The sequence below is a fragment of the Calliopsis andreniformis genome, chromosome 2 (assembly GCF_051401765.1).
Source record: "Calliopsis andreniformis isolate RMS-2024a chromosome 2, iyCalAndr_principal, whole genome shotgun sequence".
In the NCBI taxonomy this organism is placed as follows: Eukaryota; Metazoa; Arthropoda; class Insecta; order Hymenoptera; family Andrenidae; genus Calliopsis; species Calliopsis andreniformis.
In genome coordinates, this window is record NC_135063.1 from 10,976,966 (window position 1) to 10,994,611 (window position 17,646).

Consider the following 17,646-nt stretch of genomic DNA (forward strand, 5'->3'; position numbering starts at 1 on the left):
TATGCTCGGAAAGTGCGCCGATGGCAGTGCTCGTCGAGAAAGATTTCGATGAAATCGACTGTGCCGCGGCACCGCTCGATCGTTTCCTCGAACGTCGAAATTTCGAGATGAAACCGCGTCCCGTTTCGAGCGTCAACTTGCCGCAGTTGACTCGATCTCTCGTGTCATCCTCTTTTCCTCTTCTCTCTCTTCTGTTTCCTCGCGTTGGCGCTAATTGCGCGTGACCTTTCGCTGGCCCTCCAGCATCCATTGCTACTACCATATTTTTTTCGCTCAAAACTAAAGCACATAAGTACTCCAGACCTAGTATCGATTCTATGGAGCGCTTTTAATTATAATATAAACATGATCGCAAGTATTTACAAACTGAAATTATGTTTCGAAGAGGGATATTAAGTCTTCGGTGTTTAACAGAACGAGTAGGCAAGTGATCTCAGGGCCTATGGTTTCAGAGGGCCCACGGATGCTGAAGGGTTGAACCAACCGCGTGATCTCTGTACTTCAAGTACAAAGTTCTGTCGTACCTTTGATCCAGCGCGTTCATTCCACAGGGCGCCAGGCATCCTTACGCGTATCTGTGCAAGGAATGCTCGCGGCGTTTGCTTCCTCTGCGCTCGCGCTCGCAAACTGGCTCCGGGCTGGGGGGGTTCGAGTACGTCAGATTGCTGGATCCCCGTGGGGGTGGTGCGCTCATCGGCGGCGGGGGCGGGGGGAAAAAGCTCTGCAAGCACGCCTGATGCAACAACAGAAGTGAATAAGACGAAACTCTTCAAAAGAAAAATCTTCAGATGTTTCTAATTATCATTAAATACAGTAGAACCCTGACTTTCTACAGCAACACCTTACGGATGTCTTTAGAATTTGTTAAAGAATCATATCCAATCGTTAAAAGTGAAAAAAAGTTTTTTTAATGTTCTATAATGTAACTTCAACTTTGACTGAAAAATACGACTAGAAGAACTAAGAAATTTTGAACGAAAGTACATGCAGAAGATAGGCGGAAGCCTGACGTTTACAACACTTTTTGAATCACGTCGATATCTCAATTGGTTCCCGAGATATGAGGCTTCAAAGTGGGACGTTCAAAATGCGCGGAACCCGGAAGCGCCGTGACCTACTTTCCGCCAGCAGACGCTGTGACCTACTTTTTTCTAGGAAGTGCGTACGCGCGACCAAAAGTGCTGACTTTGCGTCTGTCACTGACCAGCGCACGTGTCTCGGGCTTGAGGTAGGTCAGTCACACGTGCGAGTGAGAGGTCCGATAGTTGTGAGAGAGAGAGCAATAGTGAAACATTAAAAATTATGCATTGCTTTAAACGATGATATCTCCGGAACCGGAAGTCGTATCGACGTGAATCAAAAAGCATTTTAAAGTGGAAGCTTCCCCGCTTCCTATCGTGTCAGTCTTAATGCGATAATTTGTTTAAATAATGAGCTATTTGTAAATAAAAAATTGGATATTTTAATACTAGTTTTCTGACTTTATGGAAGGCTTATTCTTAATGATGGTTAGTAATATTTTTAATGAATGATTAGTAATATGTACTAGTATATACAAATAGCGTTTTTATGCAAAATATTTTATGAATAAGTATGTTTTTTAGAAGTTATTTTGAGATTTATAGATATTAAGTAGTTTCGAAGTTCTAATAGAGTTGAGGACAAGCTGTAAATGTTCAGTTTACAACACTTTCTTAAATATTTATATATTATTACATAAAAATTAGTAGTTTAATGAAAACAATTTTTTAAATAAATATTGTTCTGGGGAGTTTTTGTAAGTTTTATTTACTTCAATGTTTTAAAGTTTTACTGTGGCCATGAATGATTACAAAATATTCTGGTTGGAATATTTATAAAATATTCACGTAAAATTCTATGAAGATGACCATTTTTTATGGACAATATTGTATAAATAAATACTGTTTCAAGTATATACAAGATTTTACTAGATCTAAACGACTCGAATTCAAAGGAAGCATATAGAAGCAACATGGGCTAATTTTTTAAACAATTTGTAATAATAATTATATAATAATGAAAGAGAAACATTGTCATACACTCACCTTCGCGCTACCCCTTGAAGAAGACTTCGAGAAAACGCTGTCCTGGTCACTGCTTACACTAGGCACAGGCATCGGTACTGCGTAATCATAGGTCGCGTCTGAAAAACAACAGTTCCCACATTTCATCGATTCGTCTACCTCTACCTGAAGTATAACTTCCTCGAGCTCTATAACTATCCCAACTCTCAACAAATTTCAAACTAAAACTCGCAGAAACTTCAACACCACCAAATCAAAGAAGAAAACTTCCCAGTGTCACGCGCCACTTGCTTCCATAAATATTCAACGACCCCTTTGCAAAAGTCAAAAACCTGAAAATCGATCAAGCCTACAGCCCACGCGCCTGCCCAAGCGCACATGCAGTAGTTCACGTGGCAAATAGACCTATCTGACACAAGCAAACCAGCGACCAGTCATCGATCACACTCACCAGACTGCTCGACGTTGTCGTGAAGATCCTTGTTGTCTATGACAACGGTGCTGTACCCGTAATAAGCGGCGTGAGGCGGTTCTCGGTACTTGTTTTCGTGGAAGGGTTCCTGGTACTCGTCGAGCCTGACGTCGCCCAGCAGACGATCGTTCAGATCGCGGGGCAACGTCGTCAGCTTGGTCCCAGCGAAACGATCGTCGAGTTCCTCGACTCTGTAGGTCATCAGCGAGGGATCCTTCTCCGTGGTGCCGTACGCAGACTCTGGCGACAGGTGTTGATGATTGCCCGAGGGGATCGCTGTCTTGGTGCCCAGGGGGCTGGCGAAGTTCTTCCTTTGCCTGTGCCTCGAGACGATCAGGAAGATCGCCACGGCCAGCATCAGGATCACCGCGGTCAGGACACCGATAATCACCGCCATGTAGGTTGGATCGTCCTGCTTGACGACCGGCACTTCCGCCTGCAGAGGATTGTCACGCGCTGAGATTCGATCCCTCAGCCTGGGCGCCTCGGTTGTTGGCGGTGCTTCCGGAGTGAAGTTGCCGTGAGCGATGTCTGGAACAGAGAAGCCACGTTTCCTTCGTGATCCTGAGCTAGGATCGAAGAGGTCTCGGCCACTGCCTGGACCTGGCTTCGTTACTCACCGGAGTCAAAGGTGATCTCGCTGATCATGATCCACCTAGAGGCGAAACTGAACCTTAGTTTGACGAACTTGCCGATCCGATGGTGCAGCTTGATCGAGACGTTTCGCGAGTGCTCGAAGATCCTGTCTTCCATGTAGGAGTAGACGATCGGGTCGCCAGTGTAGTAGCGACCACCAACGCTGAACATTATGCTCGCCTCGGAGAACACCTGTGGAAGAAGAAGGTTCTTTCTTCGTTATTTGGTTCCAAAAGACATCAGAGGGTACATGGTAATTTTATAGAGAAGGAAGTTCTTGGAGATAATGTTGGATTCTAGGTATCACAGATACTGTTTTATTTTATTCTTGTTAATGGATATTCATTGAAGAATGTTTAATTTTAAATTAGAGAAAATTTGGATACTTGACTTGAATATTTGAAAATTTTAATGCTTGTAAAAAGGATTTTTATATTACGCAAAGTATACCCCAAGATGGAAGTCGCAATTTGTGGCCATTTCTGAGCACTTTACTTCAATTCCCAGACGAAACTGACGAATACTATAACATGGCTCGCAAATCTATGGGAATCGTGTACCTACAAGAGATTTCACAACTCCACAATTGAATACCAGCAAAACTGACTCGACACTCCCTGCAGTCCCATTCCAAACCCGATTCACAAGTGTACAAGTAAAACATGTCCACGTTACACGGAGAACACGCGAGCCGCGATGCATCGAGGGATATATCAGACAGTAAAATGAACCAACTCATTGTGTACACTAAACATGACACAGCGGCTAATATTCAACATTAATTATATGTATAAATCAACATCTTATTGGGAGGAGAGGCTCGTGGGAGCAGCAAGCTGGACCGCCGCGAAACAGGCTGGATATTAATATGTTCCGCAATTCCTTTTGCGCAAATACAGCCGCGTGGCTATTTATTACAGTGCATAACGAGGAACTTTCTAGAGGCAACCAGTGGGTTGACATCGACGACTTCGATAATTGCCAGCCTCCCGCGGCTGCGTTTCCAGCAGACGAAGGCGCGTGGAATGCTAATTCCTCTCGGAGGAAAGCGTAAGATAGTTGCGCGAGGAGAATGCCAGGCGGAAACTTAGAGTAAGAAGGCCGAGGAGGTTGACGGCGCCGAATAGTACGTGCGAGATGGAGAGTTGGGGAGAAGAAAGGGAGAACGTCAGAATAGCGCGGAGGGCTTGGGAAACGGAGATTACAAAGCTGAGATTATCTAACTCCCTTAGCCCCGAAGACGAACGCAACGACGACGCGTATGGATTTTCAAGGGAGCACCGTCGAAGCCTGCTGAAGCTCGTCGACGACGGGGCAGGGGTATGAGGAAGCCGAAGAAGACGAAGTGGCGGCCACGAAGCGCTACCGTGGAGGAAGGAACAGTACACGAGAGACGAGGAGCGAAGCTGGCGATGCTTTGAAGTGCTGTCTTTCAGAAGACGTGTCCTATCCGCGCGAGCGGGCGCTTGTTAATAGAAGGGGACGTTTAGGGGTGGTTGCTACCATCTCACCCCTTTGCTTGCCCTCATGCCTCGCCCGTAGACTGCCGACTTGCCAGACTGTCGGTATTGTATTTGAATACGTGGCGTATCTGCTCCTCGGCTGGTTGCTTGCCAGCACTGTGCGTACGCGAGAGAGAAAGAAGCCGATCCCTCCTGTGCCTCTTGCTCCCCCACGTTCTTCCCTTCCTGTCTTCCACGAACCTTCCTTCCTTCCTTCGCCTCCCCCGCTCCGAGCTGTTTCTGATGCCCTCGCCTTCGCCACCTCTCGTTTTCCACCTCTCCACGACCCTCCACCCAGCGTCTTGCCCGCTCGCGAGCATACAATCGAGCCTCGGAGCTGGGTAATGAGGCGCTCCATTCAAATAAATCTTGATACCGGCGAGGAGAGAGTGTTTCGAGGCCCATTATGCGGAGGGATTCGCGCATGAAGCGACGTCGAACCGGGAAACTCCCATTTTCTGCCGTTCGACTGTCGACTCGCAGACGATGATCATTCTGACGCGAGCGCGGAAGCCTGGGGAAGAATGGAGCGCGACGATTCCTTGCTTTTTCGTTCCTCAGCTGGAGCTTTCTTAGGGGTACTCATTATTAGATCGCTTTGGACTCGCTAACTGGGCGGCTGCTTTAGGGGAAATGATTGCTCTGTGGCTGATTGTGGGAGTAATTGGGACGCTTACTGTGATGAAATGAAAGCTCTGTCTCATAGTTTTCTATGGAAATTAAATACAGGGACTCATGAATTTTTTTTTATAAAAGATTACTTGCCTTTGGTTGATTAAATAAAAGAATATTTCAGTATGTAGATCAATATATTGATGAATAAAAGATATTTGAGACTTTAGATAGCTTCTTGTATTAAGATTGAAAAAAGTGAACGAAAATTAAACGAACCAGATGAGAATGAAACAGAGAAAAAAGTAGGCAAACCGTATTTTGCATCCTACCAAAGATTGGACTATAATTCTAGCACTAAGCCATATCACCATAAGAACTCTTCACGATCCACTATCCTAGATGCTCTACCCACATAAGAAATTAAATATTTTCCCAGGAAAATTTAAAAAACTTTCCTCGCAACGAATAAATGAGACGTTTAAGCGTAACTCGTCAAGTTTCCCAGCTCCCGCGAAACAAGAGGCAAGATCTCATTCCTGAAAAACCATTTCTTTCCCCGCGACTGTTTGTTGTGCCTCGCCCCTTTGGCTGCTCGATTATGGAACAGAGGTCTGGCCAGGGTAATGGGCGGCTCCATTGAAATAAATCTTGATACCGAGGACGAGGCCATTATATAGAAATTCGTGGCCGGAAGCGCGCGGGGGCCGGAAAATTTCCACGGGCCAGGCAACACCCAGCGTCGACGGGTATCGTCGTCGTCGTGACGAGCCCAGGGGGCGACCACCACCGTCGTCAGCCTGTAAAATCGCACCACCAAGCCGCGGGGTCGTTTCCTCTTTCTCTTTTCATCCGTCCCAGCCGAAGCCAGGGGCTAACCGTTGTTGCGCCTCGTTACCCATCCTACGCCCGACCTTGACTCCGCCGTGGAAACTGGATTTCATAGCGAGGCACCCTCCCGACACCCTCTCCCTCCCTTTCTTCTTCTTTAGGTGCGGATTAAAGGCTGGACGCGAGATCCTCGCGCGCATTTTGCCAGATCTGTCTCGCGCTTTTTCACTTTATCCGCGCTTCGTCCTTTTTCCCCTTTTTCCTTCCTTTCTCCTCATTTTCTCTTTTTTCCCCAACAGCAGTATCGCAGCTCTGCCCACGTTGGCCACGCGACGCCCCAGGCTCTTCCAATTTCCTCCCTGTCACGTCTATCTACATTTTTTCTCGCGGATATTCGGCCAACGATCGAGGGAGGAAATTTGAAGATAACGTTGGCGGGGTCGCATTCAAAGGGATCGCTGATAAGAGGATTACTATGAAAATGCTGTCGTTGACTGGGTGTATCGATAACGAGTCGGAGATATTAGATCAAGGTTCGAGGCTTGGAGGGGGAGCTGGGGGTTGGGTTAATGTGAGGAATGCAGATGAATTTATGCTAGTAATGAAGCGTGCTGTAGGAGGGAATATTATGGGATGAGAATGCTACTGGAGGTGGTATCTGACGAGGAGCGTGACTTCGGTTCTGCGTGTCGTAGATTCTATGTACGTGACTATTCTCCGAGCCAAAAATCCGCCTCAGGGTCTGTTCATTGGGATAGGAAGATCATGACCCGCAAACGTTGGGGAAGGCTCTGGTTTCCCCATTCCTGCCTCGTCCTTTTGCTCTATCTTCGAAATCACGACGCGAAATTGATCTCGATGTTGGTTGCTCGCCAAACTCTTCGACTTGACGATAATCACCGAATCGAGACGAAAATATGGGTACTAGCTTGTTTCAGCGTGAATGTGGAAAATACAACGTGGGGACTTTTTACTAACTGGTAACAGTGATTGAAATAATAACGCTTCTTAATAAGATGCTTGAATATTTAAGATCTTCAATTAGCATTAATTCTTCTACTTGCAGTTTTATTATTTAAGATTTCTAGGTCCTCTTAAGTCTTCCATTAAATTTCTTATCAACACTGAATATATAATATCCATTCTTCCTTCCTCTACTTTCTTCAATTTTCATTATCTTAAATCCCATCCCCAAAATAAATAATAATGAACGAAGCTCACCTGTACATCCTTGATGAACTGATTATTGCAGTAGATGTGCACAGCGGAGAACTCTCTGACTTGGTCGAACTCGAACTTGATCTCGAGAGGATGACCAGACCTGGTATCGTTCCTCCACCCGACCCATCCCTGACCCCTATCATAATCGTAATAACCCATCTTGAAGTTATCTGGGCCGATCTTGCCATCCGTCAGCTGTCCAAGACCACGTAGAAGCTGTCCGTCCCAGTATCCATCGTAAGTTGCATCGAAGAATTCCCAATTGCCGCGTTTGTCTCCTTGTGGCATCGAGTATGACACAACGCCGTCGTTCCATGGACAACCGTACAGTTCCACACGCATGCAAACTGTGCGTCGATGATAACTGTATGGCAGAAAGCGGACTTTGCTTGCCCACATCGGCGGCTCCAGTTCGTGCTTTGATTCCAGATAGGTGTTCGTGTTTCCCTTGATCACCTGCGACAGAGAATTTATTATGTACTTCGTAGCAGGACCTGTTTTGGGGTATAATGGAATATGAGGCTTTTCGAGGAGTCGAAAATGAGTTAAAGAGTAGGAGATATTTAAGGTGCTTGATAAGACCTGTTAGAAATTTTTAGCAGTGAGTCTACATACTAAAATAAGACAAAAATTAAGAATGATAGAATTTCGTTTGAGGCTATTAATTGAAAAAAATATACCTAACATGCGCGAGGAATATGTCTGACTTGAGACTTATTCTACTGGCAGCATACATTAAAGAAAGAATTCTCTAGTCAGACACATTTCATGTGTATTCTAAGGGTCGAACACCTTGTATACATAGCTGCAGAAAGTAATGATCAATCTACTAGCGAAATATTATTTATAGATTAATAACAATATTCTGTGCTGCGTAGGTATTAGAATTATGAAGAAGGAAGGTAAGAGTTATTTCTAGAAGACAAGTTATATGAATTATCTATTAGTATCTGCGATAGCAATAGGTCAACGAACGAAGTAACTTTCGTTTCTAATATTAATCTTTCTGAGTTTCAAACGTGTTCGATTTATTATAATTGCATAGTTTCTTTGAAGTATAATAATCTGAAGTTCGTGTAGAAAAGACGGAGGGAGAGTAATATACCTTGCAGAGATGTAACATGAAAAAGCCATAAACCATTGCTGAACGTATTAATAATAAATGTGCAAAGAGTAAACGCGTACACCTGTCGGGCTCACAAGTCACGTAAGCGACCATACGTGAGAATCTCGTGCTAGAGAGTCGAGAGGCGCTGTCAAGCTGGTAAGTGGAAAATAAGAGGTCCTTTGTTTCAAAGGGACGACCCTCGACGACGACGTCCGAGAAATTCTCGATTCTCCTGCACGACATACGTTTTGACCTTCGGCGCACCGGCAGTGGCATAGAACGCGCGTTGTTACATCTGAGAACGCGTGATATGAGAAATTGTGGCACCCAGAAATGCAACTTGTAAAACCCACATTGAATTAATTAGTGAAATTAAGCGATCACTAAAATGCATAGGTGCGATACAAAGTAGTTCAGAAATAAGACAAAATCGAATATTATTACTGTTTCCAGTGCAGCTTGACTAGAAAAAATATAAGTACTAGGATTACTAAAACAGAAAAAGATTGCAATAGTCTTGAAATTTTGTCATCTTCCTCCTTTTCTCTCGAGATTTAGTTACGTTAAAAAGTCAGAAAAAGATGCAGGCTAATGATCACTAATTCCAGTATTACCCCACTTCCATTTGTCCTCGCGCTATTGATTCTCGAGTCCCTTAAATAACCAATGACCTCAATACTCAATTTTAAAGCTGTCAATCCAATATTTCCCAGTTCACTCTAAAATTAAATATTTCAGGCTTTTCGAAGAATTCCTCTGCATCTAAAATGGTATTTAATCCCTTCTCAAACCACCCTCGATTCTCTCTTTCTCTCCACTCCTTTTTATAGCAAATATACTTTCCAATTGGAAGTCGGCAGCACGTCGGCGTCGAGGAAACACGATTAAAAGATGATCGTCGCGAAGGGAAGCAGCACGTTCTGCGGCCGCCTGGTCCAGTAATTGGGACCAGTAGCTGACACCGTTTTATTTGCGCTCGTTATTCCCGCCGCGACGTAGCTACCTGATGTTTAGCACATCGCAAACGAACACGCGAGGGGAGGAGACCAGTTGGCGGCGCGGCGAACAGTGAAATACAATGAGCCGACACGTGTGAAATTTTCGCTGGCTGAATCGTCGACTATCGCGCGCCGTACCGGCCACGCTCCGTTTCTACTTCGTTACAAGAGTTTAATGAGCGCGCGACGATCCGTTTTGGCCCGCGCGCGAAACGCTCGTTAAGAGGCTGAAATATGCCCGCAAACGGGACGATCTTGAGAGGATGATGCAGTTGAATATCGAGGGAGAGAAAAGAGAGAATTCTGGCCGCCTGATTTTGCATTCTGGGTGACGCTGCAGTTTCGTGGAATGCAGTTACCGAAAATCGCGGTAAATTGGTCATTGTGTGCAAACTGACGTGCGTAGTTTGCGATATCAGTCTGTGCTTGATGAAAGTGGATGATTTTGGGTGGATTAAGAATGAATGTTAACCTTCGTCAAGATTTAATAACAGAAAAAGAGTAAATAGAGAATAATAAGACTTATATTCAGCTTTTATATTCTCCTAATTTATATATAGTTTTCCTAATTTGAACACAAACATATTTCTAGAATACGAGCACGTATATTTCAAACAATTAACAGTCCCTCATGAATAAATTTCCGAGTCACTGTACATACTTTTTACTAAACTTAAAAGAAGGAAATGAGACGGGTTTGATCCGCCCACGTCGCGAATCCTCCACTTTCATCCGCAATTGAAGAATTCCTCAACACCATCTAATCATTCCTGACGAGTCGCGAGAGGATTCCACAAATTTCGAAGTGATTCCAAGAAAAGTCGAGGCGGTCCCGAAAGGCGGTCGCGCGAGGGGGCGAAAATACGACGGCATTTACGAGCCGTCGACTCGTCCGCCAAGAAAAATAAGTAATCTCGATATTTATCTCCTTACGCCCACGCGTTCCGCCGCGAAACGGCGCGCGCGCGGTCCCCTGGAGTCAAAGACTTTTCCATAGTGCTCGTCGACTGAACGAAACGATCGTGTCCTTTAAGAATCACCCCCTGCTCCCACCCTCCCCTCTCGCTGACACCTTCGTCCGCGGACAAATTCCAGCCACGGGCCTCGAAGAAGTGAAAAGGGCGTGGCGCGCCTCCAACGCCCATTTTATGTTAATGTTTCCCGTCTTGATCCCGAAACGTGTGCAGTGGCCTGCTACTGAACAGAAGCCGCGTTGATGGCCCCGTGTCGTCGAGGAAGATCGTGACGGATAAGCCGTCTGACGGTTTAATTAGACGGATGCGCGCGACGGGTGGTCCGCGGTGTAGCTACACGTATTTCCCTGTGAGTCGTCTGCTCGAGGGGGTCGATGACCCCCGAAATTATGATATTTTGTTACGCGCGATGATTCAGGCCCCCGTCACTCCCGCTTTGAGTGTTAAATTTAATTAAACACGATAATCACACGTTGTTACCACTGGTGCGGTCGACGAGGCGTGAAACCCTTTTACTGGGAAATCTGATTGATAACGAGTAACTAATTTATTTTGTGCACGGGAGCTGGAACTACTTTCGTTCGCGTTATTGAGTGATTTGGATGTAAATTATATCTGAGAATCTCCCTTGGATTTTTTAATTGAAGGCTGGAGGTATTTGTAACTAGCTGTAAGCAATCTGGGTCGCTGAGTCGCAAATGGAAGTATGTGTGTCTTGAAATTTTATTGGGACTTTTCCGAGGATCTCAGAATTCTTTTAGAATTTTTGAAAACCTAAAATGCTGAAAAGGTTAGGCTTAGATCAGAACTTTGATCCTAGGCTGCTTTCGAAATCTACAAAACTGATCTTATTCCAAAAAGATAATTCTTTCCTCAATATCGCAATCCTCATTCCAAACCCACTTCTTTATCAAACATAATATATTCCCATCACAAACACTAACTAAATTTCATCCTGACAGAGAACCAGCGAATCACATTTCATAGAAACGATTACCTCGGCTAGACCATGAGGTCAGCACGAGGGGACATCAGTATAATTTACGTCCACGCGACTATCTCTCTGTCATAGCGAATGCAGCTCTTTAAAAATGTTAGACTCTCTGTGGAACATTCCTTTTCTTTTTTCAAGTTCCATTGGGTGGACTATAAACGCAGACTCGTTGACAAGCACAAGGCACGGGTACCACCGACGTCGTTTGGACCTGGACGAGCTGTTAGGAGAGATTATTCGTCGGATAAGCCGAGTGTCGTAGCGTAATTAAGCGAGGAACAGCGTGGTGGCTCGCGCAGCGGGAGGAAAGGGACACGAGTTTCTGCAGATTTATCCCCCACCGAGGCCTACGTCTCTCGGCGAAGTTTTTTGGGTGGCCCGTCTCGTTCGAACCTCTGGTACCTGTTTCCGGGGGAGCCATTGGTTGGTGAACGACTGTCGGCCGAGTGAACGACTTGTTTTTCCAACTGGCACGCTTCCACGAATAATGACCGCCATCGGTTATCCAGAATCCCGATTTCCTTTCACTTTTTTCGACCGGTCCCTCGATTACGTCGTCCCCACTCGTGTACTTAATTAGTTTGGTTTATGGGCGAAATTAAAATGAAGAATGAACGCTCGGCGAATATGACGATTTAGGACACTGTGATTTACGTAACTAATCGCTGGATCCTCGTGGATCGGAGCAAAAGGAGCTTGCGTTGGAGAACGAGGGGAATTTTGAAATGGAACGGGCAAATCTGTGTTCATTAATCTTTGCTCCAAATAAAGCAGCTGGAGGTTTGAAAAAGTATTAATGTGTTTTTCATGCAAATGGGGATTCTCGTACAAGGTATCCTGTTGAGACAAAGTCTTAATTATTAGTAATACGGAATGATATTTTTAGTCAAATGACAAGTTTCCAAGAGAATATTTTACTACAAACGTGTAATTAAGTTATCTCGTAAATAATGTCCCCGAAGGCTGTTTTACTTGCAAATAAGTAAACCTGGTGTATTTAATCACTGCTGTGCTGATTATTACTTTCTACAAACATCAGAGGAATCTTCAAGCTTCCAGGAAACAGCTTCCCAGAAAAAGAAATAATATTATACACTTTTCTAACCTTTCAATCATTTTAAGAGAACTCGTGACCCACAAAGTTCAATGGTTTGAGAGAAAATGACTCATAAATTCGACAATTTTCCAGGTGAGTAGAGCTCAACCGTGGCACCCCTAACTCGCCATCATTGTACAATATTCCATCTGAAACCCTTCCTAACGTCATCAAACACACACGAAAACATTTATGCGAATTCCTCGCAGTAAAATACCGCATAAACCGCAGCTATACATTTGTTATCCAATTTTATGCCATCAAAGGAGCATTCGCTTCGAATACAGGCAGAAAATGTCTGAAAGTGGCCATTCCACGGAGGAAATAATCGCGAGTCGAAGGTTATTCCATAACTGCAGGTAAATGGATCCGCGGCAGAAGAAGCGAGGTTTGAATTTCGCAGAACTCGATCTCCGATGGGACGCGCGTAGCAGGTTCGAACGGCCTCGGTTATTCAGCCAGGTACACGCCTATGTAGGTGAGTCGAAATCGCCTGACCCGCGTGCACGCGACGACTTTCCCTTCCCTCGTTTTATTGATCCACCCTCCTATACAAATAAGCTCGAAGCACCCTCTCTACGTACTAACTTTCCAAGGAAATCCACCTCGTCGACTGGACGTTCACCTCTTTCTTCCTTTCATTCTTTCTCCCTTTTTCCCCCCGTCTTCCGCTCGCTTCCCATTCTGCTCGGCCAAGAATCACGATCGCTCCCTCGGAATAAACGTTCCCGTCGCTTTCGCAGGAAATAAAGCAAAAATACGCGGCCCGAAAATAATGTTATCGCCGACGGACCGAAATTACTCGTATTGGTTCCCGGTGTCGCTCGTCGGAGCAAATATCCCCAAGTGGAGGCTCCTTGAAGCTTCTTTCCTTAGTCTCTCTTCCAGAGGAAGTCGCTCGAGCAAAACAAACCTGAGAACAACGCCAAGTCGGAGCGCTTCATATTCATTTCCCATGCTACTTTTCTCAGGAGTATGTATCACAGAGGTGGAAGAATTGAGCGAAAATACGCTCTGTCTGACAATGAGTACACACCCTCTTACCATTTTCTTTCGCGAGTCGTTACGAGTCCTCTCTTGGAGACGACGCGTCTTATTTATGAGCGAGGAAATAAAATCGTTCTCCCTGTGACCAGGGTTTAGCGCTAGAGGGAAAGTCGCGCTGGCTCGTGCGTACTACGAAGGACAGTTCATTCATCGACGTCAGCGTGGTCCCCGCTGCTCTTGGACACTTAATTCGCGGGATTCTTGAGGGAGAAGGAGCGATGGTGTAACACGGTAGGAGAGAGATATATTTCACGGTAGAAATAAATGAACGAGCCTGGGGCTTCTATTGTTAGGTGTCGCTAATTAAAGTCGTAGGTTCACGGTTACCCGTCTATTCTAGTAAACTGCACCAAGCAATGCGTACCACTTTTGAGCGTAGCATATTAACCGTCAAGATTTACGTCTTGTTAACGTCACAGTTTAGTTGCTGGCCCTGGCACGTTCTCGCGGCCTCGTGGACACCGCTACAAATCATTCTCAATAATCTACGCTCGCTCGTTTTATGCGTATCGTACCGTGACTAAATTTAACCTCGTTGATTCCGCTCACCGCGTAACCTCGCGGATCTTTCGCGAACTGGTGAATTGTCGTGACCGGTTAATTGAATTGAATTATGCGCCTCGGTCGCTGCCGTGGTCAGTCGCCGAACGAGGACGATGGGAAAGGAGGAGGATTTTACGAAGTGCCGAGGATAAACGCGAATTTTGTTGGGTGACTGTTGCTTTGAAGACAATTCCAAACGATAGGAGGTTTCTGACACAAATTGAGTTTATGAGTTCATTGAGATCTGTTATGGAAATTGGAATTTGTATTTTTGGCAAATGTTCTGGGAACGTTCTTCTAATATTATATGAATGAGTTTCATAATATATTAGTGACATTAAATTTTGAGGCAGAGGTTTATGCCTGTTAGAAATTTAATAGCGTTCCTGTTTATTAACGTTCAGTATTATAGGGGATAAATGGTTCATTTAATTCTGACTACATATGTATGCAAATAAGCACAGAAGGGAAATTATCTCAACTAGATATGTGTTAACTTCACAATGGCGGATTCAATTTACGGCTGCTATAGAATAATCTGATAGCCAATGCCATTTTTATGACGTTATTAAATAGCGAATGCTGAATTTAACATAGAAATTTTGAAAAAACCGAAGACTAAAATATTCAAGGAGGGTATTTAAAAATTCTAATGTTTGAAAATTTAAAAATTTGAAGAGTGCTTCCTAAAATGGTTTAATTATTCTAATCAATACGTTGCACCCATATGACTACGTAAACAAACTTGGCAGCACCAAGTTAAAGAAGTCTATATTTTCTGAAACAACAAGCCTATCCAACAGTGTTTCTTTTCGAGTGACGTACAGCTTCCGTTGTTCCGTGCTCCGTGTTTCTTTCCCGACATTAGCCGTTCCCCTCATAAACTTCGCCTAACATTAATTTATTCATTACGAGACCGACCAAAGGAGCTTACTCTAAAAGCTTGCTAAGTGTATAATTTTCAACTTCCGACAAGAGTTTATTACACTCGGTCTCAAAGGGATTACCACTCTTTTTTTCTCAACGAAGAATCAGTACTTTAATTACGCTCCTCTGCGCCGTATCGTTGGGCGGCATCGAGGATCTACTTAGCGCCACTGATAAAAAGCGCAATTGATACCTCTCAAGGCGAAAGCTGCTCAATTATCGCCTTTGATACGGACTCACCTCCTCGCCCCTGACGTCCCTGTAGCGCACCCATTTGCCCAACTTCGGCCTCCAATACTCAAGCATATAAGCCTCCGAGTATTCGACACCTTGGCCGTTGCCAAAGCGGCCCTGAGTGCCGGTGGCGGTGATCATGTGGACCGTGTGAAGATCGATTTCCAGCCACTCGCGTGGTTCCGTAGTGATCTGCTGCTTCGGGCACCAGGCTCCTCCGTGGCTCTCCTGCCTCAGCCTGCAACAGTAAACATTTACTCTGGGATTACGGGCCTTTACTTTTTACCTCTATTTCTGCCACCCCCTCTCTCCCGACACGAACATCTCTTTTTTTCCCCCTTCGTGGGAGTGGGACTGCTGAATCATTTCCTGGGAGTTCAATCTCCGCAAACTCTGTGACAAGTGCAAGCTTCTTGTGTGCTACAGGTTTAACACGTTGTGTCCAAAGTGAAATGGAATCAAAATTGAAAAGTGACAGGTTGCTGTAAGTGTTAACCTTTCATTTGCCAACGTGGGATCCCTCATGGTCCCAGGTTCTTTAACATACCAAGGGGGTTCCTCACGACCAATAACAGCCTACTAATTTGCTCTATTTATTACTTATCAAATACTGAACATTCTTCCTAGATTCTATCAACTCTTAAAGCCAACAGCGTTCCCTCCCTATATTCCCTAACTCTCCACGTTCACCACGTTATTATAAACTCGCTCCCCTCCAACCGTACGCACGTGTACTCTAACCACTTTCATACCAGCAGCGAGTTCCTCTCCCTCGAATCACCAGCAAATCGCGCAATTACAGTAAATCCTGACAACGTTCAGGACTTATGACTCGCCAGGCAGTTTCCACGGTATTGTTCGCCAGTGACGTTCAATGGTGCATACGGACGCGGCGATTGACGTGCCGATAACGATCCGCCGATAAGACGAAGGCGAAAGAGGATGAGGGAGGTATAATCGGAAATGTTACATCGTCGCAGAAAGGAAATCGTATAAATACGTGATCCCCGTGGCGGCTGACGGATAACCGTCACCTCGTCGGGGCGATACGGGGTGAAATTATAATTTATCGATCGAGCCGAGCCACCGGATGGCATGAATTAAAGATGAGGCAGGCATCGGCCGCGGGAGCCGCGCACGGGGAAGCCACTCGAGGAGTCGGCTAATAATTGTATTCGCACATGCCTTTCGCGGTCTCGTCTGCGGCATTAAAAGGCCCTCCTTCTCTCCCTTTCCACCTTCTGCCGCGATTGCAGCGAAAAACGCGCGTTGCCCTCGGAGGAATCCGTGCCAACATTCCTCCGAGGAAAACCGACGAGGAGCAAGTCGCCACGAATCTAATCGCTTCATTCCCCACCAGCTTGACGTCTCACTCGACGTGCTTATTACCATTTTAGTTTCTCATTAACCGCTATCTTGTTCCATAAATGTTTTACTGCGACTCCCACCCTGCGCGGCTCTTGGGAGGACGGAATCGTGATTCATGATTCCTTAGTATCTCCCCTTTAACGATGAATAATTAACGAACTGATACGGACCGAGATATCAAGTCGTAAATGAAATTCATTCGATTTCTGATTATGATTAAATCTCGTATATCGCTTGGAACTTGTTCTACAGGTGAAATCTATTTAATTAGCGTACGCCGTACGGTTTTTGCGCGTGTGTCTGGTAGTAAACGTTTTCATGAGTGATATATTTAGTTTGTTTTCTGTAAAATATATGCAGCATGAAATTGTGAGAAAAAAGAGTACTTTTCTATATACACAGTCGATTGAATCAGGAGAACTATATGTATAAAATATTTCTATAATTGTAAAATGATTTCTGACAACGTAGAGGAGACCCAAAAGTGACGCCATAAAAATGGAAACGCTTTCAGAAAGATTGCAGGTTTCTGTGGTACCTATTAAGACGATTGCCTGGACAAGAACCAAGTTTCCTTCTAAAAGTGTCACTGTAATAAATGGTGGCCCTACTGTCTAGATTCTTCCTGGTAAGAAGACACCAAGGAATCCCAGTATCTTCATCCCTCAAGACCATACTAATCATCTCATCCTCAACTTTCGTTGTTAGAAAAAAACTAGCAAATAATTTCCTCGATTCCCCCCAACATAGGTCCCCCTTATCTTCATTTCACTATCGCTGTGATTGCCATGAATTTCTCTTGACGCGCCAAAAGGTCAAATCGAACTCCCTCTCCGCCTCGTCACTTCCCAACTCAATTTCAACTTTAAGGAAGAAAAAAATAATACGACCGAGCACCGCCCAGTGCGAGATTACTTTTCGAACATCGCCGCCCAGGAGAACGCAAAGAAACTGGCGCCTTCGAGATCGGCCGCGAGACGAACGCGTGAGGAAGAGATAACGCGAGCAGTGGAGGCTGGGCCGAACGAATCCGCCAGG

General features: G+C 45.0%; 1 protein-coding gene across 1 annotated transcript in view; it reads right to left on the reverse strand.

Moving 5' to 3' along the window:
- Positions 1-553: 553 nt before the first annotated feature.
- LOC143188123 (discoidin domain-containing receptor 2) overlaps positions 554-17,646 on the reverse strand; it is a 31,753-nt gene continuing 14,660 nt past the window's right edge. Inside the window, exons 3-8 of the mRNA XM_076392193.1 lie at positions 15,247-15,478; positions 7,320-7,775; positions 3,138-3,345; positions 2,497-3,048; positions 2,067-2,164; positions 554-733 (exon numbers count right to left, since the gene is read on the reverse strand). Coding sequence (XP_076248308.1) covers positions 566-733; positions 2,067-2,164; positions 2,497-3,048; positions 3,138-3,345; positions 7,320-7,775; positions 15,247-15,478 — 1,714 coding nt within the window. The 3' untranslated portion in view covers positions 554-565. The remainder of the gene's footprint in view (positions 734-2,066; positions 2,165-2,496; positions 3,049-3,137; positions 3,346-7,319; positions 7,776-15,246; positions 15,479-17,646) is intronic.